Consider the following 18253-nt stretch of genomic DNA (forward strand, 5'->3'; position numbering starts at 1 on the left):
GGCAGAAAAAGGATGGGTTTCCAGGTACCTGACATGGGCTTGTTCACCTCCATTAAGTAGTAACTGCTTTTGTAGACCGATGAGCTAAGGCACGTTTGCTCTCTTAGCCCCAGCTTTTGATGAGCTTGGCCAAGTTTGTTATTTGGCTGATGCTCAGCTATGCCACGGATAGGGGAAGAATGCACATTACATGACAAATAGTGTAAATTCATCATTTATATACTGTATATTGAAAGATAGTATATTTAGTCAGACATACGAGTAGAATGTATACATTTAGCATAAATTGAACATGTTTAATCCATTGTACTAAAAGTGTTTCAGTACATCCGATTCATACAGTACACAACCCATACTGCTTTGTTTATTTATTTATTTATTTTTTAAATGTTACATTTTCGTTTTTGGCTTTTTGTTGCACCAATCTTCCTGATCTGAGATATGTCAGTTATTTGTGTAATTTGGATGCCCTTGTTACACACAGTGTGGGAATGTGGCTGTTGGAACCAGTTTAGTGACATTCCCATCAACAAAGGGTAATGGGGGAGGGCACCAGACCATCCGCAATCTTAAAATCTAAGAACACATCAAGATGAAAATGACTGGGTAAAAAGATTTGTGTCCTTTTAATAAATACGTCATGTAGGCAGAGCAAAATACATTTCAATGTAGTTCTATACGTGTTCTAGATAAAGGTGAAAGGTGGTAAGTTAGAATGATGTGAACTGATCACATGCCTTATTGCATTTAGTACACCATTATTTCCATAATATACAGTACATATATATAAATAAAATATATATAATATATATATATAAATAAATAAAATGTAGTAATAAAATATAAAGCTGTTTGTTAATTGTAAGCTCCTTTGAGCAGGGCCCTCCTCACTTGTTGTTTTTGTAAGTCAAATTGTTATGTTACATACTACGTGTTATGTCCTGTCCACCAATTGTACAGCGCTATGGAATTTGATGGCGCTATATAAAACAATAAATAATAATAATACCGTTACCATGTATTTGCCCTATTGAAGTATATGCTATCTGTGTTGTGCCCTTTGTCCATAACTGTTTCATCTGGTGTTTTACATGGGTATCTATACCCTGCCCAATAACAATACCAGACACCGCATTTACTTTTGCTGTATGTGTGTTGCACATTCTTGTTTTCTCAAATATTTTTTTAAAGAATGGGTCCATTTAAATTTTGAGCTAGATTACGAACAGGTGGACAAAATGCAAAAGGCCAATGCATCAAACTCAACCCATTACTTCCTTAAGTCTGTAACCATAGTTAGGATTCAGAATCAGTAGCAGTTGAGCCCATCATGTTATAGTTTAGTGAGTGTAGGGGTTTGTAATGCATGTTTTAGGAGTGTTTGAGGGGAAGCTTGACTGTTGTGTGAGGTTTAGAGGGGGAATAATGGATTCAGGGGGCAGGTTATGCAGGGTAGGGTGGGTAAGGAGAATATCCAGCATGTCCACATTCCTCCTCTACCTTCCTGCTCTGTGATTGGTTTGCTTTGGTAAGTGAAACTCACCTGTTAGACAGGTGTATGTGAGTATCAGGCATTTTCCGTACAGGCTGGAGATAAGTGCACACAGATTGGTGTCACCATGCAGCTCCTGGGAGTAGTAGCCGCACTGTTCATCATCTCAAGTGCCACAGCACGTAAGTCTAAGGATTTTTATGAACCCAGTCTATGGTTCCTGCTTTTGTTGATAAGCAGTGTATTCATAAATATAATTTAACTAATGAGAGGATGTAACATTAAATTAAAGGGTTAACCAAACTTGAGAATGTTATGGATGTTATATTTTCTGCATTTCAAATGATAAGCTCCAGTTTGGTTTGTCTGTTCCAGCATCAGGAATACATTGACAGTCTAATTGAACCGGGTATTTTACTCGAAGGGAACTGAATTAGAGTATATCATATACCACCTCTGAGAAAAAACTTGCCTTAATTTTATAGAAGAAAATATTAGGTACTAGTTACAGCTGTTCAAAAATTAGATACATGGAGGCAGTTTTTAACATAATAAATCTGTTGATTTTTCTAGTTATGATAAGCACAGTTCTGCACTTAATGTAGTAAAATTCAACATTATTCAGAGTACGTAGTTCCTCTTAGATGACGCCAGCAATCATACAAGAGTAGTTATTGTGCAACAAAATCCAGGTTTTTCAGAATTTGTAATGACATTAAAACAATTTAAAGATCTGCATTAGATCTTATAGGGACACACGACCCATTGTACGCACTTTAATGCATATGATAGCTGTGTGGTCCCGTGTTTCCTTTGGCCTTTTCCCCACCCCAAGCTATTTTCCATGCATGAGATATGTTCAGCTATACACATGTCCTTGCATGTGATATACTTATCAGCAGTCCAGCAGTGCTGGCTCTGCAAACCCTGGGGTCGAGGGTCTGTTCAGATCATTCATTTCAAGCAGCCAATCAGCGGCAAGCATCAATGTTTTTGAAGCATGCATATTGAAGTACGGTGTGAGCATTCTTTTCTAATGGGTCTGTCAGTAACAGGAAACTGTCCCTTTAAATCTAACGTATATGTAGCAAATTCATAAAACTATAGACATATTTAGCAGCGGCCTCTGGAAGCCAGGCACACCCTAACCCTAAGGTGTGCTGAGTAAATGCTCATATACACTAAAGCGATGTGCAGCGTTTTATATATGGAGGAGAACCATTCTTGATTCTATGGGCAGAGAACCTGAAATAAGTCAATCAATGTTATAGATTATGAAGGTTATATTAAAACAAAGGTGGGTCTTCTATTATGATGCTAAAAAACAGTAATACTGTAATATGATGTAAAAATAATACAGTAAGTTGTGTCCAAAACTAGAAAACCAAACACTAATCAGACTTTTCCTTATTTTTTGTAGAGAACACAAACAGCACACTGCTGTCAACTGAAGTGCTTTACCAAATATTTGCCAAGTCGGTAGTAATTGCTCTTCCAGGATGTAAAGATGCGGGGAAACCAGCAAGTTTAACTGTAACCAGCAAAACCAACAGTTCAAATCCTAAAGGTACGATTTCAGTTGCACTTTTAATACTGAGATATGGTTTGAGATAAAGCTACGATTTCTATCGTCATTCATGGGAATGACAGTATACCCACAGAAGGAAAGGTGTACATTTCCTGCACACGTGTCTGCGTGTTTGTGCTGTTATTTTACATGTACCACCCATGAAATGCCTGCCATCCTCTGCGCTGGTGGGTCAAAAGTAGGTGGACGCCCTCCTAATTATTGAGTTTATGCCATCTCCCAGGGCTGATGCAAGGATTATTCCCACCTTAGGCAAAACCTTGTTTTGCTGCCCTTTGGCTCCACCCCTTGTGCTCCGCCTTTAGGGGCAGGGTCATGTGAGCAGATAATACACATGACATGGCCCCCCTGCTTCGACAGCGCCCTTTGTCCTTTCCTTCACTGTGTTACACTCCCCCCTGTAGATCAACTAAAAAAACACAAGCAAACTCTTTATTGAAGGTATAGATCAAATAAATAATGCATTGAAGCCCTAAACTGCAGACATTAATCACAGGCCACACACCCCAGAGAAAAGCCCTGGCACCCAGATTGCACAAATAAGACTTGCCCCAGAAACCAGATTACACGCACACACGGGACTTGCCCAGATTGCATCCACAGGAGTTACCCAATACCCAGACTGTACCCACAGTGGTCTCCTCTCGAGTCTAAGGTCTCCTCTCAGTCACGTGCACCCTTTATTCATTCTATACCCTTTAGTCCCAAACCAGGAACAGTAATAGATAGACTGTCACAATATACACAAATACACCACCCCTACAAATGCCTGCCCATAAACACATGTATGTTCACTCTTGCTCCTACACATAAACATCCTCACTTACAGTTGCTCTTGCAGCCACACACTTGCTTGCCTTTAGACATACTTGCCCTAACATACAAACACTTTCAAAACGCAAACACACACTCTCTTTCCCTTTCTCATTATCTGTCCCCTTTCTGCCCATCTCTCCCCTTTCTCGTTACCCTCCCTTTCTCTTTATCTCTCTCCTACTCTTTGTATTTATCTATCCCTTTTCCCCTATCTCTAAACGTTCAATTCAGTTCTTCTTTCCATCTTTCCCCATTATCCCCCCTTTTGTCTCTCCCCTTTTTTTATATCTATTTGTTCTTTTTATCTCCACACCCTTTCTCTCTTTTTATCTCCCCATTTCTCTCTTTTCTCCTTACCTCTCCTCTTTCCCTCTCCTTTCTTCCGATCTCTCATTCTTTCTCACCTTTATCTTATCTCTCCCTTTTTTCCATATCTTTTTCTCTCTTTCTCATTATCATCCCCTTTTCTTCTTACATTCTACTTTCTCTAGAAGTACATTTCATGTTTATAAATGTTACACACATTATGAGTTATGGGCCTACCACACAAAAGTCTCCATCTTTATTTGCAGTTATTCCTTTAACGGTTCCACAGTGTCGCCTGAAACGTGACTTAATTGTACTAAATAACACAGCCTCTGGAAATATACCAACCATCAATGTGGGTTACCAGGTCATAGGTTTGAACCCTAACACCGAATACACGTAAGTAGCTTTTTTCTTTTGTAGTATTTGCACATTACCATGTGATATCCAATTATTTAACATTTGTATTGAAAATAGGAGCAGAATTTGCCGTTATATGAAATCACTTGGACGATTCAATCGTTATTGTCTAATAAGCGTAGATCTTTTCTTTGTTATTTTCTTATAAGGATAGAATTTTGTTCTTCTGTTTGGCTTTCTGCTCTAACTGGAAAGTGTAAGCAGGCAGCATACATAAGTATAATTCCAGAACATGCTCTGTAGTCATCATGGAGAGTAACAACCGCAAATCACATGTATGATAGTTCCTATACATACATGCAATTGCTGTTTGTGTGTCCATATGCATCAAATACGTAAATAACAGCAATCAACAGGATGTTGTATCCAGTATAATGTAAAAGGAATCATTTTAAAGTGCATCTAAGAAAATTTACTCATGGTTCTCTGTTATAGGGCCTACTATACCATTGACTCTAGTAAATACTCAGAACTGTCCTTCACTACATTGAAAGGTAAGTAAAGATTCAAGCGCCCAAGAACACAATCCATGTAATATGAGTGAGCAGATGTCCATTGTTGAAATAAATAGCAAGACATGTTTCCACATGCAAACAGATGAAACAGATGAGGGAAGATTTTATTGGTTTTAATCCAGAAATCAGACACAAGATGAAAATGCACCGGGAGCTAGTAGATCAGAGATATCTCCGAAAACGTTCTACCTGTTCACCTCTCATGCCTGGTAAACTCTATGAGGAATGTTTAGATGCGGCTTCAACAAAGGTGGCACGTCTGTAAAGCTCATATACACAGCGACAACTAGTGTGCCGAAACACCAGCATGTTTCTAAAAAGAGAGATAGAGAGAGAGATACACACACACACATATATATATATGCATTTATGAATATTTAAACCAACATGGGATTGAGTAAAAATTGGCCCTGTTTCTTCAAGCCCTGTGTCCCATTACTCCCAGACATGCTTCAGCACATACATTACACGGCTTACATGACACCTGAGTTGCAGACACACACTTAGATGTGTCATCGATGCTGACCTATAATATCCATCATCTACCTTGGCTCTAAACACAAATTAAAGCCGGGAAGCCCTTCTGAAAAGACAGATGGTTTGTAACAGAACACAAGGCCAACATTTTTTTTTGCCAACCACCACAAATATTTGTAGGCTAGTCTATGTACGATCGCATGTTCCAAGGATAAATTCTGTAATTTTCTTCTTTTTCACAGGTTTTGGTGACCCTCCTGTGGTTTTTGCCCGTAGCGGCGGAATGGTTGTTATAACGGTCTTGTTATCTATTGCAATGTTCCTGCTTCTTTTGCTACTCGTTGTCACTCTTATACTAGGTGGGGGCATCAGAAAGTAAAAGCAAAACGAGACTACAAATTGTCTTATAATGTAAATTGTATTGTGTTTGGTAATTTTTGTGTTTGCTTGTATTAGCCACATTACATACATATTTTATATGCATTTTATCTGGCTGATTTATGGGGGGGTCAAGTTCTATTACTATGAAAACTACCCCCTAAACATTGATCTTTAGTGATATATGTTAACGGAAAGTATGTAGCTGGGTTAACACTTTCATATGTGTATTTACCAGTCCCTTTCAGTTTATCATACTAATGTTTTTGTAACCACCAGTCCTCATGTTATACCACAGAACAAGCTTTAAAGGTATCATCGCCGCCACATATTGTGTTGAGAAACACTAAATGTGTTTGGAAGGCTCTCCCCTCCTTTTTAATCAATGTGTATTAAGATTTGCTGTTTAATTTCAGTATTGCATATGCTGTTGCATTGTTTTATTGTGTTTTTTCTACTTATTCTATAATTGTGTTTACGTTATTGTTTCCACATGTATTTGGTAAGAAATTTGGCATGTGTCAGACTTACTATGCCAAAGGTACAAAAGGTTGGCTGGGATGATCTTCATGTAAAGTTGATCAAAGAGACCACCCGGTTATTATACGTACCCTTTTTACCTTTTTTCAGGTGGTGCTGAACTTGGTTGACCTTTATACTCCTGTTCAGCAGTTTAATTACTTTTACCCTCCATCCAAAATTGCATCCATGTTTAATAAATGGGTCTTGCTATTACCTCTAGAGGAGTTTTTCATTTTTGTGTCATCTCACAACTATTACCTTCCACACGAATGAAAATAATTACCAATAAAATGCAGATCCATCTTTTTTTAGTTTTATGGTTCTCTGGATTTATGTAAATTTTCACCTCCCCATCTTTATTAAATTCCCCACCCGGATCCATTCCTACTAGTATTTGTAAGGTGTGGGTGAAGAGAAAGAAGATTTCAGAACATGAAAATCATTAATAATCATCATAATAAATTAATCATTAATTTTCAGCTTCCTTAATAGAAACAGCCCATTACTCCTAAACAACATCACCCGGAATATATAAATATTCTAAAGAAAAAGCATTAAAAAAACAAAACTTACACAAGCTAAGAGACATTTCTATTTTTAATCCATGTGAAGCTATCCATGTCTTACACGTGTTTTGTGAATAAGGTTGTTTTTGTTAATAGGAGCAATATCTTAAATGCTTTTGTTAAAATGAAATTTTAGGCCACAGGATATTATCAATAAACCTCATATACACCCATGAGGTCTTATGTCTATTTTTATATCTGGAGCTGAGGAATATGTATACACAAATATGAATAGGGTTTGAGGTATGGACAGAAACTGTATATATTTAATTTTATCAGCTAAAAAAGTATGTTTCCTCATTTACACATTAAAGCAAATGTTTTCAGGAGATTTGCACTTTCAAGGTATTGTATAATATGTATAGTGAAGGGGATTTTTCAAGAACTATTCCTAATTTTTGGGATTACTAATACACGAATGATGACATGATTCAGGAGCAACTCGGTTTTTCTTCTGCAGTGGTTGGCCCTTTATCATAATAAAGTTGGCGAGTTAAGCTCCCGCTTTAGTGAATAAACTGCTATATACTATAACACATACTGGACAGCTTCTGTCTTTCCCTACAAAGATCAAAACCCAGTTAACTCCCCACCATCCACTATTTTTGCAGGAGAATCCCCATTTTCAGCCACTGTCCCAATCCCCAAGTAGAGATCATGGTTCCGTAGCCTAGAACCCTGTCAAGGACTATAGGTAATAATGTGGAGTTGCATGCTCGACCTGGATGCTCAACCAGAAGTCTACATTATACACAAAGAACACAAACATCCACATGAGCTGGAGGCAAAAATGTTGCTCTACAAGGACAGGCAACATAATTAAGTAATGTATATTGTGGTTCAAAGACCATTGAATTAATATTACACCCACTAAATGGAGAGTCCTTCTTTTTGGCCAAATGAGGACAGTGTATGCTAATTAAATTAATAGCAGCTATCCCCCAGACTTTTGGTCATTTCCAAGCAGCATTTACTGTTCCCAGAACCATATTTCACCTGATGAGAACCAAAGGAATGGCAAAATGATCTTGTTGATGTGGGGCTAAACCCAGTCACTATGGTTGCTATTGGACATGGACTATGGGTTAGGGTCACAGATGGTCCATCTGACTCCCAGGAACTCATTGGCTTTGCTGCGAACCAACATTAAAAGACAGCAACATGTTTTAGGCAGAAGACAAGCGGTGAGATACCTTGGCTTAAACAAATTGAGGTGAAATTGTATCACTTGCTCCATTCTTTGTAACGAGTAAAATATCTCCATGGGAAATCAGGTAATAATGGGCAATATTGTACTATACAACAGTACTTCAAGGGGAGCTGTAGCCCTCAACGCTACAGCCCTCTGTTAATTACAACCACCTGTATCTTATGCTTTTTGTTTGCCAAGAATTGTAATTATTTTGGAGATATTCGATTTGAAACGAAACTCTCAGACAGGCAGGGCCAGCATGATCATCTAATCAGCCTCCTGTTTAGAAGGTCTCTACCTTCTTCACAACCACAGAGGCTTTTTGATCCAATCCATAGCTTAATGACTGGACACAGCTTAATAGAGAATATGAATGCAGATCATACGAAGATGTCGGGCCGCCTTTCCCCTGCGGGCAAAACGAACGCCTCAGCGTTAAAAGCACCACCCAACGCTTATCTGTTTACAAACCCAGGTATTCCCCGCACGGTCCCTGAGGGACAATTAAACCCGAATGTGAAGGGTTTACCCTGACGCTTTCCCGTCATTAGCACTAGGAAAGAAGGCCAAGTTAAGCAAGTGGCCCAAACGTGAACTACGGCAGCACGTTACATAAACGGCGGATGCACCGGAGTCATTCATTATTATTGTCCGTGGTTTGTCTTGACCGGAGCAGCCAGCATAGACTACGTCCTACAGGGTCCTTTGGTCTCTTGACACCGCGATTCGCTCACCGCACGCTGGCGACGCGAAAATGGAGATGACAGGAGACAGGCTGCGTAACGTCCGCATGCGTGATTACGTCATTCGTGCTGTAGTTACACTTCCGGGAGCGGATGGCGCAGGTTCTATATGAACATGTCGGTGTATCAGTGCTCGCTGTGTCGGCGGACTGTCTTCTCTGGCAGAAGGAAACATGTTTATGAGAAGGGACACCAGAAACGCCTCGCAGATGTTCTCAAGGAGTTTGGCAGCAAGGTGGATATTCTGTTGTCATTTATGATATAAACCATCGTGCTCATCACCTGCTCTGTGTGCTATCTGGTGTTTGTTTACGGTCTCTCAGAAGACGTGTGTGTGCATATGTATGTATGTATGTATGTATGTATGTATGTATGTATGTATGTATGTATGTGTTCACATTGTGACGCCCTAAAGCGCAGAAGCAGTAATAAAAATATTATATATATTCAGGGTAAAATGTTGTAGTGGATCGCAAGTAGAGCTTTTAGACAGCTAAATCTGTCATGCTTATTCTTTACTTGTTAAGGGTCGGCATCTACGTTAAGGGTCGGCATCTACATTAAGTAAGATTTGTTACATTTCAGAATCTTAGGAGTAGAATCCATGTGATCGTACCCATTATGTTTCCTGCAGAGGTGGCAGTTGGACTCCGGTTTGTTTAATAACGCTTATAAAAAAAAAATATACATGTTCTTTTTCCTTTGTGGTGATTGATCAGGTGGATGCTGCACGGAAGATGATTAAAGCCGCTTCAGTTGTAAAGTTTAATCCTCAGGAACATGAGAAGAAATTCTGGTGTCACTGCTGCGGCAAGGAAGTCGGCAAACACACTAGTGATGGGAATGTGACTGTGCTGTATGGGAGCTTCTTAGAGCACTTTCAAAGGTATCAAAGGGTTTGCACCAAGTGCCGGATGTTTTGTGGTTGTTATTTTTTCTGTATGCTATAAATACCATTATCTACTTTTAAGGGTAATGCAAAACGGACACCAATATGCGGTTCAAATAAAGTAAAACAACTTAAACAAGCAACCAGCTGCTGTCATCTTGCAGCTCCTGCCCTAAGTGCTTACAGCTTAAGATCTGAATTCTGGTGTCACCATATGACCTCATAACACGAGATCTCCAGTGATTCCTGGTGAAAGCTACTTCAAATGACTATAGTGCAACTCCATAGCTTTTGAGTACATGTGTTATGTTGCCAGATCCTCTCTAATTACTTAAAATTCAACTTCTACTTTATTTAATCTTGCTTGTAAGGAAACATGTTGCACATAATTAATTTTAGATTTGTCAGTAGACGTGTAAATATGATGCTGTATTTTACATAATTTCATATAAATTACAACATGTGTCTTGATGGATGTCTCTGGAACCGTTTGATGGTGTTGCAGTGTATTTTAAAATCCATAGTTGGTTAAGATTGGAACGTTTGTCCCCCCCCCCCCCAAAGGAACACGTAATATGGTTCGTGAGACGGGTGTATAGATAAATATTTTACAGTTGACTCTGAGGACAAATGGGTTGGTTCATACCTGTGTATCTTTGTGTAGCTTTACAAACCCATTCTTATTAATATTTTACAGTTCAGAACATGCAAAAGCGGTGAACAAGTTCTGGTGGATCCACCAAGCAGAAGCAAAATTAAAATTGCGATTTATTCTTACATCGGAAGACTATGAAAGGTAACGGTTAATGTTGTAGTTAAGTCATCCTGTCACTGTTGTCCAGAAACACAAATAATTTTTTTTTGTTTTGTCTCAGAATGTATAGTTAAATCTGTATGATAACATTCAGAAAGTGTCTTACACATTCTGGGGACATAATTCATCCTTTCCTACAGGAGATTCTCACTGGGGTTTATCAATTGTCATGCTGGGTTTAGCCGATTTATAATTGGGGTAATTGAATTATTCAACCCTGGAATCTCTTGGGTTAGTTAATATTCTATGAGCAATTTGCACCAGGAGCAGGGTGGATTTCATTTAAACAAGGGTGCATTATAAACTATTTTCAAATCTGCAATTCAGTACAAAAAAGTAATTAAATATATGTAAAATGAAGAAATACCATTGAAGGCAGCTTCTATTATGAGGTATTGTAGATTTTATAATTAAGGCTACACTCAACTGGAGCTTCAGGCTTGTTTTGGGTCTACTCCTTGGTTTTTACATTGATCACAGTACTTTCTGTGCCAAGTTTGTTTCTCAGCTGTATATAATAGTTAAACACGGTTCCTCTATTGAAACAGATGCACAGTTTAAGAAACAAGAGGTGGCTAATTCTATGTAGACCAAGGAATCATACTCCTGAGATGATGGGGAAGCCTCCATCTTTGAAACGTATAAGACTGGGTACAAAATGATAACTTTGGATCTCTATTCTTAGATGATAAATAATGACACTATCCCGTTCTAGGAATAAAATATATAATCTTTATTACATGATGAGTTGTTACTGTGCTTTAATTAAAAGGTTTGTTTAGATAGATTTTCTCAAATAATATTGGAATCAAGAACACCGTATTCTTTGAAGGGACAGTTTAATGTCCCAGGCAGCCTCAACAAAGAAAAAAAAATATAAAACTAAGAAAACTACAAAAGGTAGAAGCTGCAGCTCCTCGTCTCATCTGTGGTCTGATGATTTGCACAGGAAATGCATTAAAATCAGTGAAAGCGCCGAACGTTCATGCACACAAACTGACTGAAGTGTCCCTTTAAGTATTTACACTCTGATGAGCAGGAGAATTCTCAGGGAACTCTACATAAAAGTGCCCACAATCTCTGTCATAGGTTCAAGTCATCTGTGGTGAAAGCTCTGGAAAACTATGAGGAAACAGAGGATACGCTAATTAAAGAGGTAAAAATAATTATTTTATTGGCAGTTTTTTGTGGTAGAAAGGTGCTTTATGACCGAGCTTATGTCTGCATTCTCTCAATCAGGTTGCAACGAAGATCCGAGAAACTGAACAGAGACGACTTGAAATGCTTCAGAGCGTTTTAGAGGTTTGTTTTCTGAGCTCCTCTGAGCTGTATCCACTCAAAGCTAATTCTAGACGTATACAAAATTATAGATAGATTTTCGGTAGATGGAAGTGTCTCGCTTTATTAAATCCTATCAGACCTACTACACAACTTCTTGATACGCATGGTGCGGTTACAATCTGCCCTGAAATGCACAAAGTTAAACGTTTCACAGACATACTTTGTTTTGGTGAGTACCTCACGGAAGGAACATCATATCATGGCAATAAGCTGTTACTCTCAGTGTCTTCTTTTCAAATTAGAGAAGAAATTATATTCAAATCAGTTATTTGAGTGCTTTAGGGAGCTCCCACCACATCTCATCCCATAAGCTAACTGCTTCTAAGATCCTTGACATATCATGACAGATTAGATTTCTTATACCATTTCTTTTTCTCTGCTGCCCCGTTGTGCCAGTCCCACCATTGACTCCCATGCCCTCCAGAATTAAACTTAAACTCTTGACCCTTACCTCCAGATACTCTCTCAAATAAACTGCTGTCTCATCTTAAAAACATTGTCCGTATTTGTCACTTGCTAACACGAGATGCCACCAAGAATCTTCTCCATGCCCACGTTATCTCCCGCCTTGATTATTGTAACCCTGTCTTTGCTGGTCTCGCTCTTAACCGTCACCCATTTTACAATCCACCATGAACGCTGCTGTCAGACTTACTTTCCTCCCATCCCTTTACACCTCGCCCCTCCGTCAGTCTGTTCACTGGCTGCCTTACTTAGTTTCAAAAATATATGATGGGGCTATATAAAACAATTAATAGCGTGACCCTGACTATAATCCCATCCTCCCTACCCAAGCAGCCCCCCTCTCCATCTCATCCTGCTTAAACCCCAAATAGATAAGATTAGAAGAACCGAGCCCTCTCCCTGTGTACCGGTGTGTCTTGCATCTGTACATCCAGCTGACTATTAACATTTACATTTTCATTCTCACATTTAGCAGTAGCGCTAAGGAATCTGGTGGTGCTCTATAAACGTAATGAGCAAGAGCAGGAATATTGTCCTGTTAAGGGGGGGAGGGGGGATTTTGTCTTTTTGAAAAGGGAAAAAACTAGACAGTGTTAATACTTCCTGAATCACATCCAGCCTGTAATACATCCTACTGAAGAAAAAGAGATGGTGACCAGGAGAAGCAGCGAGCAAGTCCTGTCCCGGTAAGATATATAACTTGTGTTGTATGCGTTTCTATGTAACAATATTTAAGTCCAAGTCTAGCCTACATTTCAGAGAGTGATTTTGCGGTGTAAAGTCATAAGTCTGCAATAAGATCCTAGATAAATTCAAGGGGGTTGTTTCTCCATTTACTTATTATTTATAATGATAAATCGGCCTACATTTATCATATAACGTTGGATTCTTCCCATTAATTTGATCTGTAGGTGACCTCACAATTTAGCTGGCAGAGCTGCAAGCGTACCCTTCATTACATCAGCAATAGAAAAGCAATCCGTATTCAAGTAAAATGATAGAGCGTGTTTTAAGTAAACAGATTGTAAAATAAGCAAACATGAATAAACTACATCAGATTGTATGTTTGCATTAGTGTCGATCCCAATTCTGCTCGCTTAAATGCCAGGGTTTACAAATTCTGCTAAGCAAAAAACTATACAAACTATTTGACCTTTCCACAATAAACGAATCACTTTTATTAGGGAAATGGTAGATCTGGATTCGGAAGAGCCTGGACCCAGCGGTGTACATTTAACATCGCCTGAAATTGTACAACCACATGTGACATTTATTGGTCAGCAGGTAATTAATAGTTCTGTATTTAGACGTGGAAAGCTATCTCTCTCTACTCCCCCCTCTCCATACCTTATTCTTATTGGCAATTTGTAAAAAGCTTGTTGTAACGGTCTGTAATCGGTTTGCTGCTACGATATGTGAAGCATCTGAATATGTTATAATATGTTTGGCAGAATAAAAGTCTCCATTGACAGGTGCTAAGTTGATTTGGCTCTCTGTGTCCTACAGGTGATGTCCCTAGAGGGAAATATACATACAGGTGAGGAGAAGACATTATATTGAAGTAGTGATGGTAAAAATAAAGTTCTTCCATTGAAATCAATTACTTTCTGCATGCGCACACCCATAGGGAGGTCTCTCGCATAAGCCAGCTCTTTTGAGATGTTTAGCGGCTTAAACTGTGCCGGTATGTTGCATGCCCTCGATATTATTATTATTATTATATGTATTTTTAACTGTTACACATAGTAGTTATGGAGTCCTTGTTGCTTTGTCTTGTTTATATCTGCTTCACCTTGTTAGGTGCCATCCCGCCTTGGATGTTACCTGATGAAAAGGAACAAGAGGAAATCGGACCATCACATGCAGGCTTTCTCAAGCATAGTAAGTGATCGGGGAACATACGGGGGAATCACTAAGCTCCTTTACTATGCTTTCAAATACATTGGCTTTATGACCACAATGTTTCTTCTAGCTTGATTTTCTTTTTGTGACATTTTACTCCATTTGGAATATATTTATTTCAGGTCAATTATGAAGATTGTGCTTTTTTTTTTTGTTTTTGTGATACTTGAAAATAAGTACAGTAAAAAATGTTGGACCTCCTTGTTTTTGTAATAAAAGGAAACGACAAAATATTTTTCAAATGACCAGGGATGAGGGATGTTATTTCTAAATGCATCATTTGATTCAATTTTCATTACAGAGGAGATAATGAAGTTGAAGAAACTGCCACCAAACCGAGTGGGGGCAAACTTTGACCACAATGCTCAAACAAATGAAGCCTGGCTTCCTTCCTTTGGCAGAGTGTGGAACAATGGAAGACGGTGGCAGTCTCGGTAAGTGGGGAGGAATGAAAGGGCACAGATTAATGCATGTATTGTAATTTCTTCTGCTCATTGTTTCAGATATATGTAACTATAGATGTTTATTTTAATACTTATTTATGACAATTGGAAAAGTAAACAAATACCCCACGTGCGTAGGATTTTGTTGAAATCTCCGGGTCACACTACGTGACACTTATTTTACAGTGCAACATTACACAGTATAAGGTAACGTAGACACACAGAAAATAGTGTTAAATAATACACCATACAAACACAATTTTGATTAAACAAAAGATGCATTTTCATGCCAACCTTTTGCTTCTGGTGCACCTGCTTTTATGAGCCACAACTCCTATCACTCTTACCTGCTTGGCTATGGGTGATGAGAGTTGTAATCCACAAAGAGTCATCAGTCCATGTAAAAAAAAAAAAAAAAAAAAACAAACAAAATGTGGGTCTATGGTATTTTCTTATTGTACTTATGTGTTTTGTGATTTATCTTACTGCTTTTATTAGGGGGTGGGGGTGGATCACCTGCATGACAGCACTTTAATTATGTGGTTTTTTTTGTTTTTTTTTTTACTTTTCTGAGGCTCTTGATCAGTCTCTGATCGATCAGCAGCACACACTACACAGGAATAGGGCATCCTGTTCCATTCGTAATGGAAGTCTTGCATTATAATGCATTGCCAAACAAATTCACACTTTCAGAATAAGCTGCAAGTTCTATTTTTGTGTCTTTCTTACAGACATCAGTACAGGAAAGAGGAGGAGAACACGGGTCCAAAAAGGAGAAAGTATGAAGAAATCTAAATGTAAAGGAAATCGGTCACTTGAATGTTTATACCTGTGTGTATATATAACTTGGATCTGCTGTTTTTGTATAAACTGTACATATATACTGACAATGTAAAATTTTTTGTCTTGTAATTAATTTTGTCAGTATGTGTCATTCAGCATAATGAACTTTGTGTGTGGCATGGACTATTGTTGTTTCCTTTGTCATTACTTTGCTGTTGATATAAAATGTTCTTTAATGTGTAAAAACCAAGTTTATTATGAGGATTTTAAATATAGGCAAAGGTAGTTAGAATTCAAAATAATCCAGCCAGCTTCACTTTATATGATTTGATCGGTTTCCTTGCATTTTACTTTTATTAAAGACAACAGACTACATATTTCTCAGTGAAATAATCTATCCACCCCTTCCACTAAAATAGCACATTAGCCTTTTCCTTAGGTGCCTTTGGTTTAAACTGGTGGCGGTAGGGGTTCAATCCTGCCATTGTCTTTTTAACATGTCTAAGGGTCATAGTCTTGGTGGGGGACAAAATCATTGTTACCACTGTTATGGGTATTGGGTAAAGCAAGAAAGAACTACAATCAACCACCTCCTGAAAAATGGGGGGGGGGGGTGCTCGGTGAATCTCATAGCACTCAGACAACTCGATGCTTTCACAAGAACACAACTCCCAGCAATCGCATATGGGCATAACTCACAGACACAAGAACAAATCAGCACTCAGACACACAAAAACACAAATCCAAATGAAAAAAGGGAGATCTTCTGAAAACTTTACATCCATGTACAGTCACTTTCATTAGTTATAAAAAGTAAAAATGCCAACAGAGATAACATGATAGGAAAAGACAAAGTCTATTATTTAAATCAGGATAGGAAAATGTACTGCAGCAGCTGGTGTGTATCGCGCCAAAGGCTCACAGGCAGAAACAAGCAGATCAGTAACTACTTGCAGCGTAAGGTAAAATCGAGAACCTGTATCAGCCACGCAACGATAATTTTAACTTACTAGCGAGCTGATCCTTCCCACTTGCCACGGATAAAATAAGTTAATTCTGCGCTGACAATAAAATGTTGGCAACTGGATGGGAGGTCAAGACGCTTCCAGGCTCAGGAGGCTGTAAATGTCTGAAATGTATGTTTAAGTGCTATTTTGTCTGGCTGAGCGTTCTGCGTGTCATTTCTGGCTGATAGCTGTATGTTTGTTTGAGTGTGCATCGCTGTGGCTGGGTGTGCTCAGAGTGTCAAACAGGTCTGTATACATGAGTTTGGAAGATTTGTTATCTGGGGGAGTTGGGAGACCCAGTTGTGGGTCATCTGGTTGAGTAGTATATAAGCCTTAATAATAATAATCCTTAAACACTGTGTTAATATCCATAAGATATTTGAGCCTTAAAATATCAGCGAGACTCCCCCCCTTCTCCAATGTTGTGTGCTTCTTTTGCATTGAAGTCTTCAAGGGGGTTGAGGGGTGGCCAAAAAGCTTAAAGCCCCCCAAAAAAGAAGTCTTTGGGATCCCGACTCCACTGTGGCATTTTCAATGTGACTAAAATCATATCCCATACATGCCCCAAGCTTGAGGTGATAAGGTGCCGTTTATGGCCCCAGCCCAAGGCTAATGTTATAAAAATGATTCTCTCTTCGCACCACTAGCAAGGCTCAAAAGAAAGAAGCAAAGTGATTCTAGTGCTAACTCCCATGTACGTGAATGTGCCCCTGCATACCACACAAAAAGGTGGAGAGTGTCACAAACGCACCCTACTCCAAGCGCGCATGTGGCTTGGCTGTGGTGGTAAAAGGGTTAAATTTACTGTCTGCCCTAGACTGGAAATAGTGATAAGAATATATCCACCCTTAACCCCTTAAGGACCAGGCTGTGTTTTACCTTTTGTACCATTGGGACCGAGGCTGTTTTAACACTTTTGCGGTGTTCGTGTTTAGATGTAATTTTCTCTTCACTCATTTGGTGAACCCACACAAATTATATGTTGGTTTTTTTTCAGGACAAGAAAGGGCTTTCTTCAGATACCATTGTTTTAATCATATTATCTAATTTCCCATAAAAAAATAATAAAATATGATGAAAAATGTAAAAAAAACCCACATTTTCTGACTTTTACCCCAAAAATCTTTTACTCATCCAAAAAAGCTAATGAAAAAACCTACTAAATAGATTCTACTATTTGTCCTGAGTTTAGAAATACCCAATGTTTTTATGTTTTTTTGCTTTTTTCTGCACGTTATGGAGCATTAAGTACAAGTAGCATTTTGCTATTTCAAAACCATTTTTTCCAAATCTGGTAATTCTTCCCCCCATGTGCCATTTCTGGTATCTTTGAAGCCGGCCAATGCAATTTACCCCATCAAACCATATATTTTTGAAAACTAGACACCCCAAGGTATTTCAAATGCTAGAATTTTAACTCTTTCCATGCACTAATTCTACCACCAGTCTTTGTCAAACTTTGTGGTAGTAATTTATTTTGTGTTTTTTATCGCTAAAATTGCTCTTCAGGTATGGATTTACAGCTCCTGGTATACATCACTTTCAAACAACAACCTAATATGTGTTCAGCAACATCTCCCGAGTACAGTCATAC

General features: G+C 38.5%; 2 protein-coding genes across 2 annotated transcripts; both read left to right on the forward strand.

Moving 5' to 3' along the window:
- The first annotated feature begins 1581 nt into the window (after positions 1 to 1581).
- On the forward strand, positions 1582 to 7253 carry UPK2 (uroplakin 2). Its single transcript, XM_053452164.1, has 5 exons — positions 1582 to 1674; positions 2913 to 3059; positions 4469 to 4601; positions 5058 to 5116; positions 5857 to 7253. The coding sequence occupies exons 1-5, from the start codon at positions 1620 to 1622 to the stop codon at positions 5991 to 5993; spliced, it is 531 nt and encodes a 176-aa protein (XP_053308139.1). The 5' UTR covers positions 1582 to 1619; the 3' UTR covers positions 5994 to 7253.
- Positions 7254 to 9106: 1853 nt separating this feature from the next.
- On the forward strand, positions 9107 to 15898 carry CENATAC (centrosomal AT-AC splicing factor). Its single transcript, XM_053451845.1, has 11 exons — positions 9107 to 9250; positions 9735 to 9901; positions 10602 to 10700; positions 11808 to 11874; positions 11958 to 12020; positions 13143 to 13210; positions 13709 to 13808; positions 14031 to 14061; positions 14325 to 14405; positions 14728 to 14860; positions 15601 to 15898. The coding sequence occupies exons 1-11, from the start codon at positions 9125 to 9127 to the stop codon at positions 15662 to 15664; spliced, it is 999 nt and encodes a 332-aa protein (XP_053307820.1). The 5' UTR covers positions 9107 to 9124; the 3' UTR covers positions 15665 to 15898.
- Positions 15899 to 18253: the final 2355 nt, after the last annotated feature.

The sequence above is a fragment of the Spea bombifrons genome, chromosome 12 (genome assembly GCF_027358695.1).
Source record: "Spea bombifrons isolate aSpeBom1 chromosome 12, aSpeBom1.2.pri, whole genome shotgun sequence".
NCBI classification, from domain to species: Eukaryota; Metazoa; Chordata; class Amphibia; order Anura; family Pelobatidae; genus Spea; species Spea bombifrons.